Source organism: Nelumbo nucifera, chromosome 7, assembly GCF_055504915.1.
Source record: "Nelumbo nucifera cultivar China Antique chromosome 7, China Antique-T2T, whole genome shotgun sequence".
Lineage (NCBI taxonomy): Eukaryota > Viridiplantae > Streptophyta > Magnoliopsida > Proteales > Nelumbonaceae > Nelumbo > Nelumbo nucifera.
Genome location: NC_142655.1, coordinates 34,810,088 through 34,832,525, shown reverse-complemented (window position 1 = coordinate 34,832,525; position 22,438 = coordinate 34,810,088). Strand labels below are relative to the sequence as shown.

Sequence of the window (22,438 nt, the reverse complement as noted above, 5' to 3'; positions counted from 1 at the left end):
ACCCCTACCTAGTTCGATTTCCACCTTTGGATCTGATCAAGAATAGTTCTTGATATTTTTTCTTGCTAGAGGAAACAACCTAAAGTTGTGCTCACTAGTTCATTGCGTGATTCTTGCTGAAGAATTAGGGTTTTGCTGAAGAACCACTTTGTTGATCATGCCTCACCATAAGTTGTCATCTTCAGTGGAGGCGGGTTTTTGTCACCTCTTTGTGAGTGAGCACCTACGTTGGGAGTTACTGTTATTCCGTATCAGGTATATTCCTACTTGCTTCCTTTTAGTTTCAGATCTGGTTCGATTTGTTTTAAAAACGAACATTGAAAATGCAGTTTTCTAACTTATGGAATAAGATTCCCGAAATGAAGAAATAAAATTTTTGAAATTTCACCCAACCTCCCTATAAGGTTCGACCATCAATATGATGGATCTCCTTTCCCTTCAGTGAAACTATACACATTTTGAATCCTATTTCTTGAATTAATAAGATGCCATGTGTGTGAATGATGATAGTGGACTGTAAACTTTAACAACTTCTTAGAAAATATCACATGTCTAACTCTCCAGAAAAATGAAAAAACCACATGTCTAAATGGTGGAGGATTATACTGTAGTAATAAGTTGTGAGTTTTAATAAAAATTTCTTAAAAATTGCCACATGCCTAACTTTTAAAAAAATGACCGGGGATATAACACGAAAATGCCGCTGTAAAAGTACCCATCCAAAGCTTTTCTGACAATAGCAAAGCAAGTTAAGGGCTAGAAAGCCCAAGCCGGCACTTCACTACAATAAACCCACAAAGACAAACCCACATGCTACGATTTCTACCAACCGTACACATATTTGATATTCCAATTGGAGCAACAAGCAAAACAACTCATGGATTCGATATTCCACAAACCCACATGCTACGATTTCACGTGTAATCTATCCTTTAGGCGTGTAGCTTACTCTAATACATTCTAATCCAACAACAACAACAAATGGGCAAGCAGTATGACACGTGTCTAAAACAGCAGAGCTGGCATCCACGTGGAAATGGGCCCAATAGTACAAACATGAACAACACAACGACAGCGAGGGCATTACCGCACGTGTTTTCAATAGCTGGATGTTAGCCACGTGTCAATGACCCCACCGGTTTTATTTCATGAAAGCTTGTCGACCGCGCAAGGCGCACAACAGCAGCAGCCAGCAGTACGGCTGCATAATTACCAAACAAGCCCTCAACCGACGCTCTTCGTTCGTCCAGATCTGCTACGAATAAAGGGTGCCTTGCTTAAATATCGCCTCTTTAACTTCAAGGCTGCAGAAATAGGAGAACCAATGTAATTTCCTTTCAAATCCGGGGGCATTTTGGTAAATGTGTTATCCTTCACACTCTTCGCCTGCACTGAACCGGTAGTGCTGGGAGAGATCAGACGCGCTTTCTGGTCAATCATGTCATCACTGCTGTCTCCATCTCTCTTCTTAAAGACAACCATGACCGTACAGTTTATCGTACGGACACCGACAACGTCTGAGGATCTGAGGAACGAGCCCACCGGAGCGGCGGCCTTCATTACCGCCGTTGCAGGGAAGCTGCCGGAAAGCCGTCGCATCACGACGCCAACACCTCCCGGCCTCAGCACCCTCTCCATCTCCAAAACCAACCTCGCCGGGACCCGAACCCCGTCGATCATCTCCGTCGAGAACACGAAATCGAACAACCCGTCACCGAATTGCAGCCCGTAAATCCCACCTCGCCGGAACAGGGACGAGCAAGATCTGTAAACGCCAATGGCATCAGCGAAACCCAATCTCTTCATTACCATAACCGCCCTCGCGGAATCACGGCCAATCGAGAGAGCTTTGTTGCCTTCGACGAGCCAGTTCGCCGTCATTAGCTCTCCGAACCCGGCCTCCAGATCTGAAACGTTCATTCGGAGCTTGACGGTCTCGATCGTCCAGGAGGAATCGCATACGTCAATTGTATTGACGAGATTGAAACATGGGATTGCCGCCACAGCGATGGACAAGAGGAATATTCTAAGAATCAAGCTCTTGTAAGAGAAGTTGTGGTAGATAAGCTGAAGCTTGAAGAGCTTTAACGCCATTGTTGAAGAAACTGAAGCAGAGAACAAGAGGGTTTTCCCTAGAAGGATCAAATTTTCCTTTTGGGGGAGAAAAATCGAAAGAGAAGGAACAACCAGACTGAGAGGATTAGGGTTTTAGCGAGTACAGAACCTGCAGGAGGTGTGATTTCCACCCACAAGTAGACCTTGAGACTTTTGGAAATGAAGCCAGACACGTAATGGGATGCGTTTCGGGTAACGAACGTGCCGGAATCGGGCCATTTTGGAGAATCTGAATCGATTACCGGAACTACATTTGGTGTTGCAGAGGAGGAGACGAAGAGAAGAAGAAACGGAGAAGATGAACGATAAGTCTGCGTCGATTTGAGGTATTTATATCTGAGTGGGTAAGATTTTTTGTTAAACTGATCCTCAAATTATAAGAAATTACGAATGTGACACGAGGCCTGCGTTGCCGCGTAGCAGTGCAGGGCTTTTTTTGTAATTTGAAGAAATTGCATGGGTAATTGTTCGAAAGGGACAAGACGAAAGTTAATGTTGAATTAGCAATAAATCCAACGCTATGGACCCGAGGTCCACTTTAGTCTTCTGGTGTCATTTTGTGGGCCGTAAAACTTGTTGGGAATTAGGGCCCATATTCTGCTTGCTAATTGCTTTCATGAAAGCAAATTCGCTGAAAAGATATTTAAGGTTGTGTTTGGTTGCAGTATAATTTTATTTGTATTAGTATAAATGTACGGGAGTGTAAATAAAAAAATGTAAAATTTGGTTTAATTTTATTTTGAATTTTAGTTTATTCTGATTTAGGTCTTATTTTACTTCATTTGTATTGCAATCCTAAAATTTGAAACAAAAATAAATTAAGATTTACACCCAAAACATTTGCAATGCCATAGTTTTGCATCAGTACAAATAAATTTACACTGCAATCAAACACAGCATAGTTAACAAATTGCAGAAGAACTTTTAAGCTGGTTTTTGCAGCCATTGGGGTCCGTTTGGAAGTGATGCTGATCTGCTACAACATGACTTTTTTTCGGCTGGTAATCAGTCAGTTGGGGTTCCCCCACTTTTATCAAACATTAATTGTAGGCTTTTTGGGGTGGATCCCATCATACAAAGCCCAAAGCAGCATGTTTAAACTCTCTAACCAGGTCTTAGGTTGTGTTTGATAATAATATTTCTACCTAAAACGTTTTAGATTGATCAATACAAATTGATTAAAAATATATTTGTCACATCACATATAACAATTACTTCAATCATCATGCTCCCCAAGTCATATTTCACATTATAGATGAGAACAATAATTTGTATCAATCAACTCAAAACATCACATAAAAAATGTATCTTTCACCATTTGTATTGATTATGCCAAAACATTTCAAACGGAAGTGTTTCGAGTAGAAATGGCAATACTTTCAAATATAACCTTAACCAGTTAAGCCTCAATGTGGGGGCCACTGAGCAGTGGATCCCAATCATCCTGTTGCATCAAACCCAAGAGCTCATGATGCACTTTTGTGTAGCATTACTTAGTTTAGAAGGAGTATAAATACAAATATGTATAATGTAAATACATACAAAATAATATAAAATACAAGGTTTTGCATTCGATACATTTGTATTTAAACTTCTTCCAAATTGAGCCTAAAGGACTTAATTGCCACATCAGCAAAATTACTATCACATATTTTCATATTAAGGTAAGAAAGTTTTACTTTACAACCTACTATTATCATATGCCTTAACAATGGCCCATTTGTGAGGGTGCCCTTATTAAAGCCACCCACCATTACAGAAATGCTCATGAGCCACATCTAGTAATTCTGCACCATTGGAAGCAGATATGAATGTAGTCGACTGCTAAATAGCTGACTGATTGATATTGCTTTGTCTTTTTAAGACATAAAATAGTCACATCATAATAAAATATTTAGAAAGTATAATAATCTAATAGAACAAAAGCCACTCAGCCACTTCAGCCGTTGCCAAACAGCCCCTAAGAGGTGGTTCAAGTAATCCAACAACTTCTACAAATCGAAATTTGGCACCGATTCTGATGAATAATACAAAATACAAAATAATGAGGTGGATAAGTAATGCCCTCATGAGACTTAGCTAAGTTGATGTACTAAGAAGAACCCATATAATACTTATTTGTAACGGCTTAGCGGCTTCTAGTGGACCTCACACGAAAAAACTAAAAACTATATTTGGTGAAAAATCTAGAAAGACCATTTAGAAAATCTAAAAAGCCCAATTACATTACAACTAAATTAATAAATCAGATTTTTTCTAAAATTGATTTTTGTAACTTCTTTAAAGCCGCTGAATGAAATCAATTCAATGAAAGCTGAAACCCTCCCAAACGGACTCATAATAGTAGGCCCAAATCGAAATTCTCAACACATGCGTGGATACTTACTGTTAACCCATATAGCCTATTATATAGAGCTGCGTTGGTAGGAGATATGGAGGTTCATATGGGGATTTGCCAAGAATATCTATAATAACTTTTTTTTTTTTTATAAAAACAAGTAGGTGAAAATTGAACTCATAATTTTGTCTATATTCAATTCTTCATGATGCAATCTTGTAGCTTTGATAGTCAAAAGATGTATTGAGTTTTTGATATAAGATTCGGGCAGCCTGAAGACTGTTTAGCATATGTGTGTCTTTCCAGGTCTTCCTGCACGAGATTAAAACATGAAAGACATGAAAAGCTTCATTTGGAGCTTCCTGAAATCAGCCTAAAATGGGCTTTTTGTGTCTTTTTTATGTTCCGTCTTTTGGTGACTAGATCTTCCACGTACCAAACGAAAATAGACCAAATTTCAGTCTACTCAACTTGTAAACAGTTGAAAGACCGTGCGGAAAGATGCGCCAAAGCCCCATAGTAAAAGAGTTTTAGATCTTTTGTAAACTCTATAATCCTTGGTAATGGAAGTTAAGAAATCTATGGACTAACATAAGAGAAGGCCAGAAGGGCCCAGCATCATACCATGTACATCAAAGGTGTCAATGGATAGTGAAATAAGTGTCCCAATATCTTAGACACGTGTTGCAAGTCAATCAGCCTTGAGAGGGATTTTTTGACTACCTCGGAATTCTGATTTGCATCCCCTCCTAATGTATTAGTAGCCCCCCCATAAACCAACATCCTGCCCGTGAATTTGACGTAAATCCACGGGCAGGATTCAGTATACCCCTAAAAATCCTAGCTCCACCCTAGAGGTGGCTGATCTACTTGGTTTATTGGTACACCCCCATAAACCAACATCATAAATTCTACCGATATGACTTTTAGAGAAGTGATCAAACCTCCAAAAACTAAATGTCCTCATTGAGTAGAGGTGGCTGATCTACTTGAATGCCTGGCCTTAGCACTCAAGACCAACATCCCTTGTGGGGGCTGCCTTGATTAATGGCTATATACCAAGGTTCTTCATGAGCACATAATTGCTCATGAGGGCGGTGCATGGACTAGCATTGTGCCACATACATGAAATGGAAGCTTTACATATGGGTTTGGCCTATGTGTGTCCTTATGCCATGTCAACCCTGTGTCTAAGTTGATCGAGCTACCTCGTTGTCCAAACACACGAGTGTATTCAAAGGCCTAACACTTACCTAGCACATCAAGATCGCACAATCCCCCTTTGGCACATAAGTGGCACATCCCATGGATCGAAAATGACATACACAAGAGCCTCGACCATGTGAACTGAGGTGATCCTATGCCACTTAATTTAGTGGAGCCATTCAACAGATTGACACATAGCCCTTACAACATAAGAGGCTTGTCTTGGTCGTATAAGCCTGAACACCACACAAGTATCTTCTGCTACACAAGCTTACCTTGTGACAATCTGGTAAGTTCTCTAGAAACCAATTTGTTTTTGTCTTTCAAAACGAAAATAGAATTCAAGAACATATTTTTGTTTTTTCACTAATGTTGCAATTTCAAAAACAAATGAAAAAACAAATATTCATATTATAAAATACCTCCTAATTGTCTCATTTGAAATTATTCCAAATGTAGAGGTTTTGTGCAATATTTTCAAACCTAACTTCAGAGGTTGAATTGCTTATCTCCATTGGTCAGTGGAGTCTGGATCACTTGCAAACAAAAGATGTTCCAACACTCTCCCAACATGATCTGACACCACACATGTCATACATGGTGAATCCTACTTTTATGGTGGATCCTAGTTTCATGGTGAGATGCGTAGTGTCAGATCATGTTGGGAGAGTGTTGGAACATCTTTTGTTGGCAGGTGTTCCCAACTCTGGCGAATGCCTTAGTAGGTTCACTTATGATGTTGTTATTATAAAATCTTAAAAAATAAAATAAAAATGATAACCCATTAAATGGTCTAAGGGTTCAACAATTCAAACTTTAGGTCGATGAATTATTTACACAATCAATGTTTTTTTTGTTGAATATGAGTTTTTTTTTTGGACATGAGTTTTCTTTTTTATGCCTTAGACAACAACTCATGCAAATGGGTTGCCCAGTGTACAATTACAATGAATTGCAAGACACATATGGAATTCCTTAGTGGTTTGAAAATCATGAACGCTATTTTGGAAATCATGAAAAGCTTCTAACGCCAAGTTGGAATCTCTTTTGACACTAGAACAATTCCGTTCAACTAAGGGTGCAAATTAATGGATCAGATCACGATTCGATTCAATCCTATTTTGGATCACCCCTATCCGATACAATATGTATATATATGTTATTTATATTGTATTTTTGTAATTTTTTATAAAAAACATGTGTATATATACGATGAAAATAGTTGAAAACATCCGTGTATTTTTGTTTTTTTATTTAAATTGTTATATTTTCTTTTTCTTTTAATAATTTATTAATTTTTTTAATTAAATCAAGTTGGATCAGATCCGATCCGGATATCCAACACCCTAGTTGAATTCGAATTCGAATTCGAATCAGTATTTATGAAATCTGTTTGGATCTTTAGATCAACAAATCATATCGAATCTATAATGTACCAGATTGAATTCGGATATAGCCTGATTTGAATCTGATTCAATCCATTTACATCCCTACCATCAACAAATTTTGGTCTCCATGAGAGTCCAAATTATGTTTTTTTTGTGATAACCAAATCATAGTGAGCCATAGTAAAAACAAAAGACATCCCAAAAACCTCCAATAGAACATTCTCATTGGCTACATTTATCTCATCAGTAACATTTTTATAACATCTTTATTTGAGTAGGCACTGTTTATAACTAAAGGTGAAGCTGAGACTTCTGCATTCAGTCTTTCTTGGACGTAAGCACTTCTTTGAAACATCATATTGAAAATTGCTTGATACTCCACCATGACTTTATTATCTTTCTCTCTTCTTTTTTCTTTTTTTTTTCTTTTTTTTTTTTTTACGGTTCTTTCGATCTTGGCCAATCTTATGGCATTGGTCACAATATAGAGCACTGTTTTCAAAACTGGATTGGACCAGACAGTCGGACCGGAAAAACCGGGAACCGATCACATGATTGGTTCCTCTTTCCTCCAAAACCATTTTTTCTCCCAAAATCATTGATTTTGGTCAGTAAACCACTGAACCGGCTGGTTAATCGTTCGAACGGTTTTGACTGTTTTCCAATTTTTTAAATTTTTTTATTTTTTTGTCAGAACGAGCCAATCGTTCGGGTCAAACGGTTGGACCATTCAAATCAGTAACCGGACCTCTGACCGGTTCGGTCACCGGTTCGTTTTTAAAAACCATGATATAGAGGAATATTTTAATAAATAATGTGTTGCAATAACCCATCCCTGCCTAATCCAATAACCTACACTGTTGTAGTAGGAATTTATTTGCAGATCTTCCTGATGGAGGACAGTTTGGATTGATGAGCAGCTGATATTTTTTTTTCTTTTGCCTTGTGGCATAAAAGCAAATACAAAAAAAAATAAAAGAAAAGAAAAGAAAATAGAAAAATAAGAACTTCAGACTAAGCAGACTGATGTAGATGAGGGCTCGTTGAAGGACATTTCTAATATTAAGACTCTATTTTTCATATATTTTTCAATATATTAGCAGTTTAGCACTGTAACTTAAAAATCCTGATTTGACTCAAATTTTGTTATAGGTGCAATTCTGTTTTCATTTGTTTGGAATTATGATTTCTATTCTACCTGATATAAAATTTGTATTCTTGTCTCATTTGCACTTACTAATAATGCAAATTTTGCATCCCAAAATGGGAATAACATTATTGTACTCTTGTTTCTAGTTAATTCATGATATACATTATTTAACTTCATTTTCAATTCATTTTTCTGAGTAGTTTTACTTTTTAGCTTATAAATGTTATTCAATATCCAAGACCAATCTGAAGTGCCAATAAAATTCCACTATGTCTGAAAATTAGCAGATTAAATATGGATCTAGATAATGTTCAATTTGATCCAATTCATTTACACCTCTGATTGCCACTTGTCGATAGACCCAATTCTAGTTTTAGTTTTAGTTTCAATTAGCATATAGTTTATGGGCCCAATACTAGCTTCCAAATGCCACTTGTCCAACACTGATTCAAAAGGCCTCAATACAACTGTATGGGTTGGACAGACCAACGAGACATTGAGTTGGACCAGTTCAGACTTAATGGTCCAAAGTATGTATCAGATTGGATTGGACCCGGTCCACCCATAATAAATTTATAATGGATTGGGTTGGAATATCTAGTCCATTGATAGAAGATAGGAATATATGTGTCAGTGGACCAGGTTTGGGTTAGAATTAATTTAAATTAAAACAAATTTGAACATAGTGAACATGAAAATATAGTGTTTTGATGCAAGACTTGGAAGGGGCTACCCTCTCAAGGTTGTTGCTAAGGTAAGAATCATGCAACATGTAACTAGATGGTTGAACATCTTTTGTTTTTGAAAAATTATAGTTACTAATTTGACTAATTTTTGGCTTTTTTTTTGTATAATTTTTTTCTTGTAGGTTGAAGAAGAAAAGAACGCAAATGGTGTCAAGATGAACTATTTTTTTCTTTTCTTAGAGTAGAAAGTGAATTGTTTTTTTTTTTTTGTATTTTTTATTCCATATGTTTTTGTAGATTGATTGTTCTTTTTTCTTTGAATTTGTATCAATTAATATGAAACAAGAGATATCTTTTAATAGATATGTGAATGAATTATTTTAAATAGAAAATTAAATATTTTTATATAAGTTTACATAAGCTTTTACATATGATAAAATAGTTTTTCAAAAAAGAAATAAACAATCTTTAGAGGCATTTGGAAGTGTAAGAGCAACCGATACTTTTAGTGGAAATTACAAGTGCTACCATAAAGTATAATTAGGATTCCTAAAATTACTTTTAGAGGCAACTAAATTTGCCTCAAATTAAATTAAAATGTTTCTAAAAATGTACATTTGGTGGCATTCATATATGCCTCTATATAATGCTTTTTAGCAACAATGCTTTGGAGGCATGATTATGTGCCTTAATATCTTATTTTTGGAGGCATTTATCAGATGTGCCTCTAATTATTAGTCAAGAGTCAAGTGCCCCTATAACATTTAGAGGTTAGACATTTAAAGGTAATCAGGTGAATGCCTCTAATTAGTTTTAGAGGCTTTTTTTATTATTTTTTGATCCCCCAATAGATGATTTTTCTAATAGTCAAAATGGCCATGGAATGTCAAATATTTTGATATGGTAGAAGAGGAGTTAGCAACTATTGCATTCTCTACTTTAAGCAAACAACACTATAGCTATTAACGAGTTAAAAAGAAAGGGTTATTGTGTTGGATCCAACCTAGATACCGCCCAAACCCATGGACCAATTACCAACCCAAATAGGACCTTACTTTGGCAATTTTTGTAAATTATCAAAGTCAATAAATTATTGAAAATTTTAATATAATTACTTTTAACTAATTAATGTTAAATAATTTTAATTTACTAGTAATTATTAAATGATTGTGAATGTAATATTAATGTAATTCAATAATGTAACATTAATATATATACTATTAAATAAATATTAGCAAACTTACAGTTAAGTAATTTTAGTAAATAGTAATTATTAATTTAATAATTTATAATATTAATTTTAATAATTTATATTTCTATAATTAATTATTGGTAATTTATATTAGTTTTTTTTAAATTATTAATTGGAAAATTGTTAGGGAATTTTAACTATATATAATTTCCATAACTATTTAGAAATTTTAATATTTTTAAAAATTATTTAATTAGAAAATTATTTGTAATTGGAAATTTATTAAATTGGAAAAATTTAATAATTTACATTATTAATAATTGGTAATTTACACTGGTTCTTGGTAATTATCAAATTGGAAAATTATTGGGGAATTTTAGTGTTGATAATTTGCATTTGGTAATTATTAATGATTTTCATAATTATTGGTAATTTACATTGGTTTTTGGTATTTATTGGGAAATTTTAATTTAATAAATTCCACAAACTAATTTTCATGTTTTTGGTAAATTAATTTAGAAAGTTCTAATTTAATGAAAAAAATTTATATTTCAATAATTAATTATTCACAAATTCAGATTTTTTTTTGAAAATTAATTTATTCATATCAATAAATTTTGGAAAATTTATACCAAGAATTTTTAAGATATTCAAATTTATCTTTTTATTTTTTATTTTTATGTTATGCAAACAACAATAAATAGAGTCTTTTTGTTAATTTAGTTATTAACATCCCCTACCAAGGTGTCAACTAGTTGGTTGGTAAGGTCTCTTGCTGGTTAGCGGAGACTTGGGATTGAATCTTTCTTACACTAGGTTTGGTGGGGCTTTATGTGTTTGGGGGATGATCCCCGTGGTTGTGTAACCCCATGGAGAAAGAATTTTTAAGCCTTCTTTGTATTTTGACCTTTGCAAAAAGAAAAAACAAGGAAAAAGAAAAAAAACCTCATCGATCCCATTAGATCAAGGGTAAAGATTGCCTTGGTAGGGATGGGATGGGGACGGGAATTGATAGTGATACTCAATGGGAACAGGAACCGGGATGGGGAGTGAATTCCCTACCCTGCCTTGACTCCAATTATATATATTAAATATATATACATATGTAATATTATTTATATCAAAATATATTTAAAAAAAAAATTCATTATTTTAAGTAAATCTATTTTAAAAATTAATTTTAATTTAAAAAATTCAGAGATTCAATTCCCTGATGAAAAACCTGTCTCCAAGACTCCAACGGGGATTAGGATGAGGGATAAAGACAATTTGTTTTGAAGTAGATAGAGAAATATATGATCCCTGTCCATAGCCCTCCTCATCCTCATTTCTATTTTGGCTGATCTGCCACCAATAAGTGGTTGAAAAATAGTCGGTTTGGGGTTGGGTTCTCCCCACCTTTTCTTTTGAGGTGGGTCCGTCCTTACAAAACCAAAAGCAGCAATGTTGAAGTTGAAGCCCTCCCAAATGGGCACTTAATAGCTCATGATTCGTTTTGCATATATCATATAAGAATTATTAAGACATTATTGTACTCTTCAAGAGACTTTTTGTCATTGCACTGGTGTCCTTGGTTTGGTAATAGTATAATTTGATTTGTACTAGTGCAAAATTATGAGAGTATAAATGATTTTTTTTTTTTTTTTTATTGAATCATCGCCTTTTGCTCCATAGAGACTGTATCTCATTTTTACTTGACACATTATATCACGTTTTTTAGCAACAATCTTACAACTCTTCTCAAAGATATGGTGGTGAGAGCCGATAACAGAGCTCGAAACTGCATCACTTAAGGGAGTACATACCCAGACTAAGCACCAACCGAGCCAGCACTTAGTTGGCAGAGTAGAAATGAATTGGATAACATATTCTGAATTACTTTCGTTTTGGATTTTTTACTTTGTTTTGTAGGGCCTAAAGCGGAGTAAAGTAAAACTTAGCTTAAAGGGTTTAAGGGTTGGAGCACAAATCATAAGATGATTATAGTATTTAGCTTAAACCCAAACCAAACACTTTAGGAGGGTGTTGGCGAAAATGAATGATTTTGTTTCTCAAAACAAAATCAACTGACACATGAGGAAAAAGAATTTCATTTTTCTTATATGTCAGTTTTTTTTTGCTTTGAAAATTGAGCACTCTCTTAGGGTTATTGTTTAAACCCATCATTGGTTTTGCTCTTGATTGGTTGTAGCCTGTTGTACATGCTTTTGCTTTTCAGTGTTTGCCATGTTAGATGAAAAGAGTTTACTTTTACATAACAAAATTAATTGTTATATCATCAAAATTATTTCATTTCGCTGATTTGAGGACTCCTTATTAAGGTTGGTAAACTTCCCCATTCATGTGAGGACCCCTTCTTTTCACCTTACAATGTTTTGAGTTGAAACTAACACTCTTTATACTTGAAATACAAACACCATTCCTATATATATTAGAATCTTGTTAGGCGAAAAATATGTTTTTTCCTCCATCCATGTCAGCACCACATCAATCAGGCTGTTTAGATCCCAAAGAAGGAAACATAAAATTAATGTTTCTTGAAAGTAATATTTTGAAAATTGGATCGGATTGCCGGTTGAACCAATCGAACCATGACCTGGACCCTTTACCGGTTCAGACATGCCCCCAAAACTGTTCTATTAAAAAAACCGCCCACTCGTCGTTCAACCTGAGAACTGGTGAACCGGTCCTGGTTTTGTTACACCCAACTTTTATCACAAAAAAGACTAAATAATGCAGAATTTAACCAAACAAAACTTAATGTCTTAATTTACTAGCCTAAACTAAATCAAAATCCCTAAGACCCTCGTCCCTCTTTCTCTTACATTCAAACTCCAGCCATCACCGGACATCGCCTCCTCCACCGCTAACAATAGTTGCGACTCACTGGCTCGCCATCGGCTGCCTCAAGCAGTAGCCGACGATGCCAAATACTCTCTCTTTCCTCCTTATCCTTTGCTTCCTCCTCCTTCTTCCCGCCGGTGGTCTGTTCACTGTGTCCCTTCAATTCCATTGGTCGTTTGTTCTCCTCCTCTTCCTCCTCCGGTGGTGGTCTCTTCACCACCACTTGCGTGATAGTGGTTCCTCTCTTCTCCTCTCTCCTCCTTCTCCTCCCACCGCTGATGCCTATTTCTGCATTCTCCAGCAATTTATTTTATTTTAAATTTTAAATATTTATTTTTTAATTTGTAAATTAAAAAATTTGTTAGCATTCATTAGTTTTGTCTGTAGATTTGCTCAAAATTCGATTGATCTTTGTTTCAGGCTTTCAATCTAGTAAGCCCCCTTCAATGCTTGGAATAGAAATACAGAAATAGTGAAATTTAAACTTCAATAAATCGATATCATATTTTGAATTTTGTAGAAATAAATTAAATAATTAAATATTATGATTTAGGAATTGGGACAAATATATAGTTGTGTTTAATTTATAATTTTATACTATTTAATTTGTTAGAATTGAATCTTAAACTTTGTTTGTTGATGTATATGCTTTCATTGTGGAGATATTGTCTTTAAGCTTTGAAAGTTTGAATTGTTATTTTATTTCTATATATTGGATTAACTTTTTTTTTATATTTAGTATTTTTTTCAATATATATATTATTTATTAAATAACATAGTTTGACCTCCAGTTCAATCCCGATTGAACCTTTAACCCATGAACCTCTCTGCCTTTACCGGGTCAATGTCTGATCCGGTTCTCAAAACATAACTTGAAGCACACCCTGGCATGGATTTACATGATAAGTGTTTTATGACTGTTTTGTCTCAAAGCAATCTCCAATCAAACAGAATTGGTTATTAATTAAACTCAAAATGCCTATATGGTGGCGATTATACTTGAAACACCAATGGCACCAAACAGCTTCTAAATCATGCATACTCCTTTAGAGAGTTGCTTATCAATCATATCTAGTAATTCTGCTCCTTGATTGGAAGCAAATATGACTGTAGTCAATAATTTATTGCTGTCTTTTAATGAATAAAATAGTACATGATAAATAAACAAGGGGTATAATAATCTAACATTACAAGTCATTCAGTCATTACTAAACGGTCCATAAGAGGTGGTTCAAAGTTGATGGGCATCCATCCCTTACCTATCTTGGTCAGTCAAATAAATAAACAAAGGTTGATATAGAAGAATAAAACTTGTTTAATTTTCGGAAAGTTGCACAGTCCGGATGAATTGGAGACAAAATCATGCACACTCGACTGAATTATCTATCACGGTTGAACATGTTAGTGTTTACTGTAAACCCCATATGAGACCCAGCTGTAACATGTTAAACTGTGATAGGTAGTTCAGCCGGGTGTGTATGATTTTATCTCCGGCTAATCAGCTCTCAAAGTTGCATCTGAGTGACTCAATTAACAGTTAGTCAAAAAAATTTGGAGCCACTGGTCTTAAAAGATAGGATATTGGAGACGGATCTCCTGAACCCAAATCGTGTATATACCTTAAGAGTACTGCATCCAGTCATACATACGGAACATCTCTCCATAAATTTAATATTTCAAGTACTAAGATATTCTCAATGTATTACTGGATCAGGGTATGTACACAACTTTTTCTTTCATGGGATTTGGGTTGCAAGTTCAGGTCCTTCAGGAAGGACCTAAATATCCCATTTTTTTCCTCCGATTTTTAGGACAAACCACCCCTTTTGTAGTTAAAGGCTGTATTTGATTGCAGTGCAATTTTATTTGCACTAGTACAAATACATAACAGTGCATGCAAATGTAAAAATGTAAATTTTCATTTAATTTTGTTTTGGATTTTACTTTATTCTGTTTCATGTTTTAATTGTCTTCGTTTGTATTGCAATCAAACAAAATAAGTTACAATTTAAAACAAAAATAAGTCAGAATTTACACTCAAATCATTTGCACTGTTATGATTCAGCATAAATTTATTTGTATTGCAACCAAGCACAGCCTAATGAAATGCACCCCAGCAATTTCTGTATATCAAAAATTTGCAAGTTAAGTCGGATGTGACTTTGGATGATTAGAGTAACGGCATGCAAGAAAAGAGGGTAAAAATAGAAAAAAAAAATATTTAGATTTTATTTTTTTCATTTCTTTAGATGCCTTCTCTCAATAATTAGATTTAAAAATTAAAATATTTGAACAACCATCATTGCAACTATTTGATATATTAGAATATTTTCATTTATGACTTGATGTGAAGCCAAACAAGTATCACGATTATATATAGTAAAGATGCACCAACCTCTTACCCAATTTTTACTGGTGGATTACTACGCAAAGAGTACAAATATATAAAAAATAATATAAAATATAAAGTTTTACATTCTACATATTTACATTTATACTCCTTCCAAACTAAGCCATATTCTTTACCTGTCATTCCCTTTCTCTAAGAAGTCTAGAATGGTTATTCTCTCCTGTTCATTCTAGTTTTTGGCCGAATTGATCTACTGGGTAAGACCCATCTGGGGTCTTGTCAGAAATATCACTTCTAATGTTATATTATCGGAAAAATAATTATTCAGCTCATCGTTAAAACTTTTAGTCCCATCATATAATTAGGATAGGTATCAACTCCGAATTGATGCTACTATATAAGCGGATGTTGATGTTTAGAATGGAGGTATTTAACATTTTGAATTATCGTTAATTTGTAGTGAAATTCAAATTTCTGTAATGGAGTGCAGTATATTTTCCATATGTTATCTCATTCATTCATACTGGATGGTTTATGGTAGAGATCATTAAGTACAAAAGATAAAAAAAAAAAAAAAATCAATAAGTAATTTTGGCAGCCTAATTGTCTTATTTCAATTTAAACAATTCTTATATCTCCATATTTAACTATTTTATTAGTTATATTGTCATGACAAGGTAGGTAGTTCATAAAAGAGAGGAGGCGGGTGGGGTCCAATCACCTGGGAGAACAAAAAAGTAAGACAGGACACCATGTGGGCAATTAGTCATGGACCCCACAATTCAATTCGAGCATCTTTCATAAAAAATCTAATGTATGGGCCTAGGCCCACAAGTTCAAGCTGTCTATGACAGTGTGACCTCTAACTGAACCACACATTGCATACAATTTGATTTGAGCTTTTATAAGGTTAGAATTAGAATATAGATGGGTTCGGCCCAACCCAATTAACCTCAACTCAATTATTTGATCCATTGAATTCTGAGAGGTAGAGTAGGGACTCTTGTGGTGAAGATGGTGCTTGTACAGTTGTACCAGTGGAATCGAGCGAGTAGACCGTATTGTCCATTTTGTTGAAAATGATACAATTCATAACTTCACACAACGTCAATGTCCCTCTTCGACGGGTGTTGCTATGTTATTGAAGAGCTTCTTTTATTGATCTTTTCATCTTGTTTCCGTCATTTCACAATACTAGTTGATTTTACAAAACTAGTAGATGTGCACGTGCCTTGTATATTAAAATTTAAAATTATAATAAAAATAAAAAGTTATTATTATTAAATTTTAGATTTCATTTTTATGATAAATAAAAAATTATTTTTATTTGATATGATGAATATATAACATTAGAAATTCAATATGTTTTTGAGTTTAAAAACTTATTATTCATGTACATTATAGGAATGATTTTTGCTTATCATACTTAATTTTTATTTGATATAATTAATATATAATATTAGAGATGTATCTAATTTTTTATACTCACTTGATTCTTTGTATTTTTTTTTTATTTTTTAAAGATATATTATTGAACTATCACATCATCAGTTAATCCATTTGATCCAAACCACTAACTGACCACCTAAAAAGCAAAGTGGTTTGCTTTCTTGGTTGATCACTTTAATTTTTGTATATTTTTGTTCAATATAATGGATATATAATATTAGAGATGTACCAAATGTTTTATTTTTTATAAATATATAACATCAGACATGTGTCCAAATTTTTTCTTTATTTTTGTGATTCTTTAATTGTATTTTCTATTTTTAAAATTTTATATTTCACTATGGCATCATATCATTTATAGGTTGATTTCAGATCCCTTGTTCCATTTTCATCATTAATAAAAGTAATTTTCACATTTCAAATTTATTTTTGTTTAAAATAATGAATATATAATATTAGTGATATGTCCATTTCATTTTATTTTTCTATATTTTTATATTTTATTTTTTTATTATTTAATTATGGCATTATTGGTTAACCCATTTGACCCAAATGGTTGAATCACTTACCTACCAATGGGAGAGAAGAAATGGTTTTGTGTTTAAATTAATTTTTAAAATATTTATTTTTCTATTATTACAATTAATGTTGTGGATTTAATTAGTAGAATTTAACAATGAGAAGAACATATATTAATTATAGGATTTAATGAGAGAGAATAGGAAAATAGTTTTAGATTTTATACTCCATTTTCCATCATTAATAAAAATATTTCTTAATTATCATACTTATTATTGTTTAATATGTTAAATATATGATGTTAAAAATGTTCCCAAAATTTTCTTTAATTTCTATATTTTTTACATATTATATAATTTTAAATTTTTATTATTTAATTGTAGCAGCATGGGTTTGTCCATTTGATCCAAAATGGTTTAATTTATTACCACCATGCAAATGAAAATACGATTGTTTCCAGGTTAATTTTAAAAGTACAAGTTTTTATGTCATTGGAATTATTACGTATAGATTTAAATAGTGGAATTTAGTGATCAGAACAAATAAAAATGCCTTAAATATATGATTCAATGAGGGTGAATGGGAATTAGTAGCTTAAATGTGGGATTTAATGAGAGGGAATGGAATGCATTGAATAATAGAATTCAAATTATATTTTTGTTCTCATAATAAAGAGGAACTCTATTTAAAAAAAAAGGGTATTTTAGTAAAAAAATAGAAATCTTAGACCCTATTCATACTTTTTATGGTAGTATAGATATACGGAATGAAATATATTGGCAAATTTATATCTCAAAGGTTGGTATGTGTTTCAAAAGAGAATTTTTTAGGGCTTTTTTATGGTTCAATTTGTCAAAATTATGGAACCTAAGGCTGTATTTGGTTTGAAAGAAAAGGTTGGGAAATGTAGGAAAACCTATATACCTTTTTTTTTCAAACTAAACACAGCTTAAATGTAGGACTGTCAATGGGTGGAACCGACCAGTTCAACGGTTTGCTGACCAAAATCAACAGTTTTGAGAGAAAAAGCGGTTTTGGAGGAAAATAGACCAATTCCCGGTTTTTCCGGTCCGACTGTCTGATCTGATCCAGTTTTGAAAACAGTGCTTCTCCCTTTACCTGGATAACTTATATCACAAAAGAATGCTAAAATTGAACTTATCCAAACAAGATTTATCTGAGAACCACTTGCTTGAATAAACTCACATATCCAAGTAATTAAAAGCTAACGGGACCTTATGGTATGGGATGTTTCGGATCAGCAGATGGTTTTGAAACAGAATATCATAATTTCTCAACCACACCACATCTCTTGATTATATTCATGCCAAGACAAAAGTGAATGACTACCATAGGTGATGCAATAAATGACCAAATTATTTTATTTGAAATTCTACTAACAACGCATCTAAACCATAACACAAAACACTTTGGGGGCTTTCATTTTTTTGGATTTTTGGTTCCCATTGATCAAGAATCTCATGTTCATTTTTCAGATTAATGTGGGGATTAGAAAAAGTTTATTTTCCTGGGTATCACTTACCTGGGTTCTCTTAGGTGGATAAATAACTTTCCCACTTAAGAGGAAAGTTGCTAACACTTGAATGAAACAAAAACGCCCCTTTTAATAATGTATTTTTATAAGTAAAATGGTCATTACCTTATTTACCTAAAATAAAAAAACATGAATAAATACACTTACCTGGACAAGTATTTTCTAGGAAAAACTTATCCGAATAAATAACTTACCGAAAAATGAACAGAGCAATACAATGTGTTCAACCACACCATAACACAGAGGATAGTAAATACAAACACACCACACCTAATACCCGTTACACTATCCAACACCCCCTTATTAGTGAGAGAAAGATTTGGAGAGGGGGAGGGACTGTGAGTTGTGCCACATTATTTCATGCTTCTATACAAATGTTAGTTGTATAAATGATAATAAAGAAAAACCATTGTCCACATCAAACTATATTAGATTCTAATTATATCTTGTTGGACGATCAAATTGGATTATATTAGTTTGGATAGAATGGAATTCAGATGGAATCAAGTTACAGGGAGACCATTTAAAGCCCGTCCCAGAAAACCCAGGTTTTATATAATCTATTATTAATCCTTTCATACACCAACAGAGTTCAGTTGTAAAATGAGGAATTGTTCTTGATTCTTCTGGATCATGAACATACTGAGAAAAGCTGTCAATTGTCCACCGGCAAGAAATCACTTAAGAGTGACATATAAATTCTTAGCCATAGAAATCTATAGCATTCTTTAATTCAAAAAGAAATGCAAGTTGCTTTTTTGTTTTTTGTGAGAGTTGTTAATTTACTATGCTTTCTTCATCATTTTAACTTATAGTTTCTTTAAATAACTTTTTATTAACATCATTAGTAGATTATTTTGTATTTATAAATTAATACATTTATTAATTTCCAATAAATTTTAATGGGCTTTAAAATAATAAAATTATTTTTAATAATAATAAATTATTATTAATTTTATTAACTGCTTATTAATATTTTTAGAGAGTAATGACAAAGGACCCCTAGATTCAAACTTATAAGCCCATGCTTGGTAAGTTTGGGTGGGTAAGAATTTCCTGGACAACTGGATGGTGAGTCATTGCACCGTGGAGACAGAAGAAGACCCATGAATCCATGGTTGAGATTTAAGACGTTAATGCTTGATTTCTTGGTTGTGAAGATCCAAATCCAATCCATCTAAGTGCAAGAACTAAAAACGTTTTGATCCGGCAGGCACTATCAAGTGAGCCTGCAATTCTTTTAACATTCTAACTTCAAGTATTGCAGGCAATTGCTCTTGTTATTGTCTTATCTTGGCATTGATTATCTTAGTTGACTTAGAACTCACTTTGGAAAGAGTACAAATACAAAATTGTTCGATACAAATACATACAAAATGATATAAAATGTAAGATTTTGCACTCTACATACATACATTTGTACTCCTATCAAAGTTCTCGCCCCTAAAATCACATCCCAAGACCTTTGATGTCATTTTGTGTTGACAAGTGGGACTCTTGGTCTAATCCCTTGGAAGTTCCCAAATCACCCCTTCTACATTCTTTGATAACACCAATTGACACTGTCTATAAGAATAATGGTATTTGAATCCTCGCTTTGGATCATCATGGCCAATCACCAAGACAACTCCAAGATAGAGAACCACTGGACCCCTCTTGCACCTCAAAATCATGTCACTTGAGAAGAATTCTAATAATTGGTGGAGTGAGTAGCCCTCCCCACTAACGAGGTGTGCCATCTACAACAACCAGTGGGAGGCCAGCCCCAAAACGGCCAACTCATTGATGCCAATGAGCACCACAACATGAGGCTGGTCAATTTTCCACCCCTGAGCCAATGCCTCGAAAGCCATACTAAGGACAAAACCTCTGAAATTGACAACAATAGCTATATGGGGAACTGATAATGCTCCTAGATACCACGTTGATCACCCCATCTCTGGGTAGGGATGATCCCCAACGGGTACCTAGACTCCCTGACTCGGTGGGTCTGGTATCGGGAGTGCTTTGGCGAGGTTGGGGGCAGTGATGGGGATAAAATTGAATCCTTAATTGGGTTCGGAGACAGGGATGGAGAATGCAATTCTCACCCCTTGGCCCCGATTTATATACACACACATATATATATATATATATATATATATATATATATTAAGCTAAAACATGTACGTAAAAAGGCTTGAGGATGAGGGAAATGGAATCTAATAGTACTTTTTGCCTTCTTTTCTTAGAAATTACAAGAATACCACTTTCCTACCATCTCTCTCTCTCTCACTTTTTTTCTTTCAAATTACAAGAATGCCACTCTCTCCTACCAATTCTCTCTCTCTTTCTTCTTGAAAATTACAAGAATGCCATCTCTCTCTTTCCTTATATATTACAAAAATGCCACTCTCACTCCAATTGAGGGAGACCTCAGCTCGGCATCTCGGTTGCTAAGGGACTTGCAATCAAAGGTAGCCAAGTTCAAGTCGAGTCGAGCTTGAACTTTTGAGCTCAAGCTCAAGTCTCTAATTCGAATCGAGCTTGAGCTAAACGGCACCTCAACCACTAAGGGCGACCTCGACTCGGCACCTTGGTCATTGAGGAAGACCTCATCTCAGCACCTTGTCAACTAAGGGAGACCTTAGCTCGACACCTCGCCTACTAGGGAAACCTCAGCTTGACACTTTAGCAACTGAGGGAGACCTCAGTTTGGCACCTCGACAATTGAGGGGGACCTCGGCTGCTTAAGAGACCTGCAATCAAAAGTAGTCGAGCTCGAACTTCTAAGCTTTTGACTCGAGCCGAGCTCGAGCTCTAGCTCAAGTCTCTAATTCGAATCAAGCTCGAGCCTGGTAGTTTATAAGCGAGCCCTTGCAACGCACGACCCCCTCAGCTAGTATTTATATTATAATATTATTTATATATTATTTTATTAACAAATAACAAATAACTAATAACTCTCAAGAGTCTCTTCTATTGCTCTACTCGACGATAGAACAGAGAAAAGAACTTTGCCAGTGGCGGCTAAAACTGAAATAGTGAAACCCTACTCTTTTTCTTCATCTTTGGTAGTTGGTACTTCCAATTCCATTCTTCCAGATTTCAGGTGATGCAACGTCACAATGGTCTCTCTCTCTCTCTCTCTTCACTAACATTTGCATTAGCATTAAGCCCTTTCAACCTCTGCAAAATCTCATGGGTTATCTTCTTCTTCATGGAGTGGGATAGTTCTACTACACTTTTCTCTCTGGAAACTTCCTCCATTTCCTTAACCAATCTAACAATCTCTATGGGTTTCGATGCCTTCCGAATACGAATTGAATCTTCCATTTTCCTATTCTGATCTTGACTGTATTTAAAAGTGGGTGAGGCATTACTGAATATATAAAGCGAGGTAGAAAGAGAGTGGAGAACGTAGAGAGCCGCAACAATGTTAATTGAACATATAACGGTAGTGGTTCTCTTATAAGAAAAACCATCCCTTCCTTCTCACTGGGTATCCCAATTATACCCTCACCATCTATCTCTCTTCTTGGCTTTCCTTTTCATCACATTCTCTCTCCCTCTGCTTCTCCCAATGCGGAAAGAACTATTTTGGAATTCCTTCCAAATATTTACGATGTCGGCTAGAGTGGTGGAGGGTTGAAAGCAAACAGGATTT

At 34.3% G+C, this 22,438-nt stretch overlaps 1 protein-coding gene across 1 annotated transcript; it reads right to left on the bottom strand.

The window, feature by feature from the left end:
- Positions 1-819: 819 nt before the first annotated feature.
- LOC104598325 (uncharacterized) lies at positions 820-2,413 on the bottom strand. The gene is made up of 2 exons (XM_010260347.3): positions 2,225-2,413; positions 820-2,105 (listed from the first exon to the last, which is right to left on the bottom strand). Exon 2 carries the CDS (start codon positions 2,092-2,094, stop codon positions 1,225-1,227), a length of 870 nt encoding a protein of 289 aa, XP_010258649.1. The 5' UTR covers positions 2,095-2,105; positions 2,225-2,413; the 3' UTR covers positions 820-1,224.
- Positions 2,414-22,438: the final 20,025 nt, after the last annotated feature.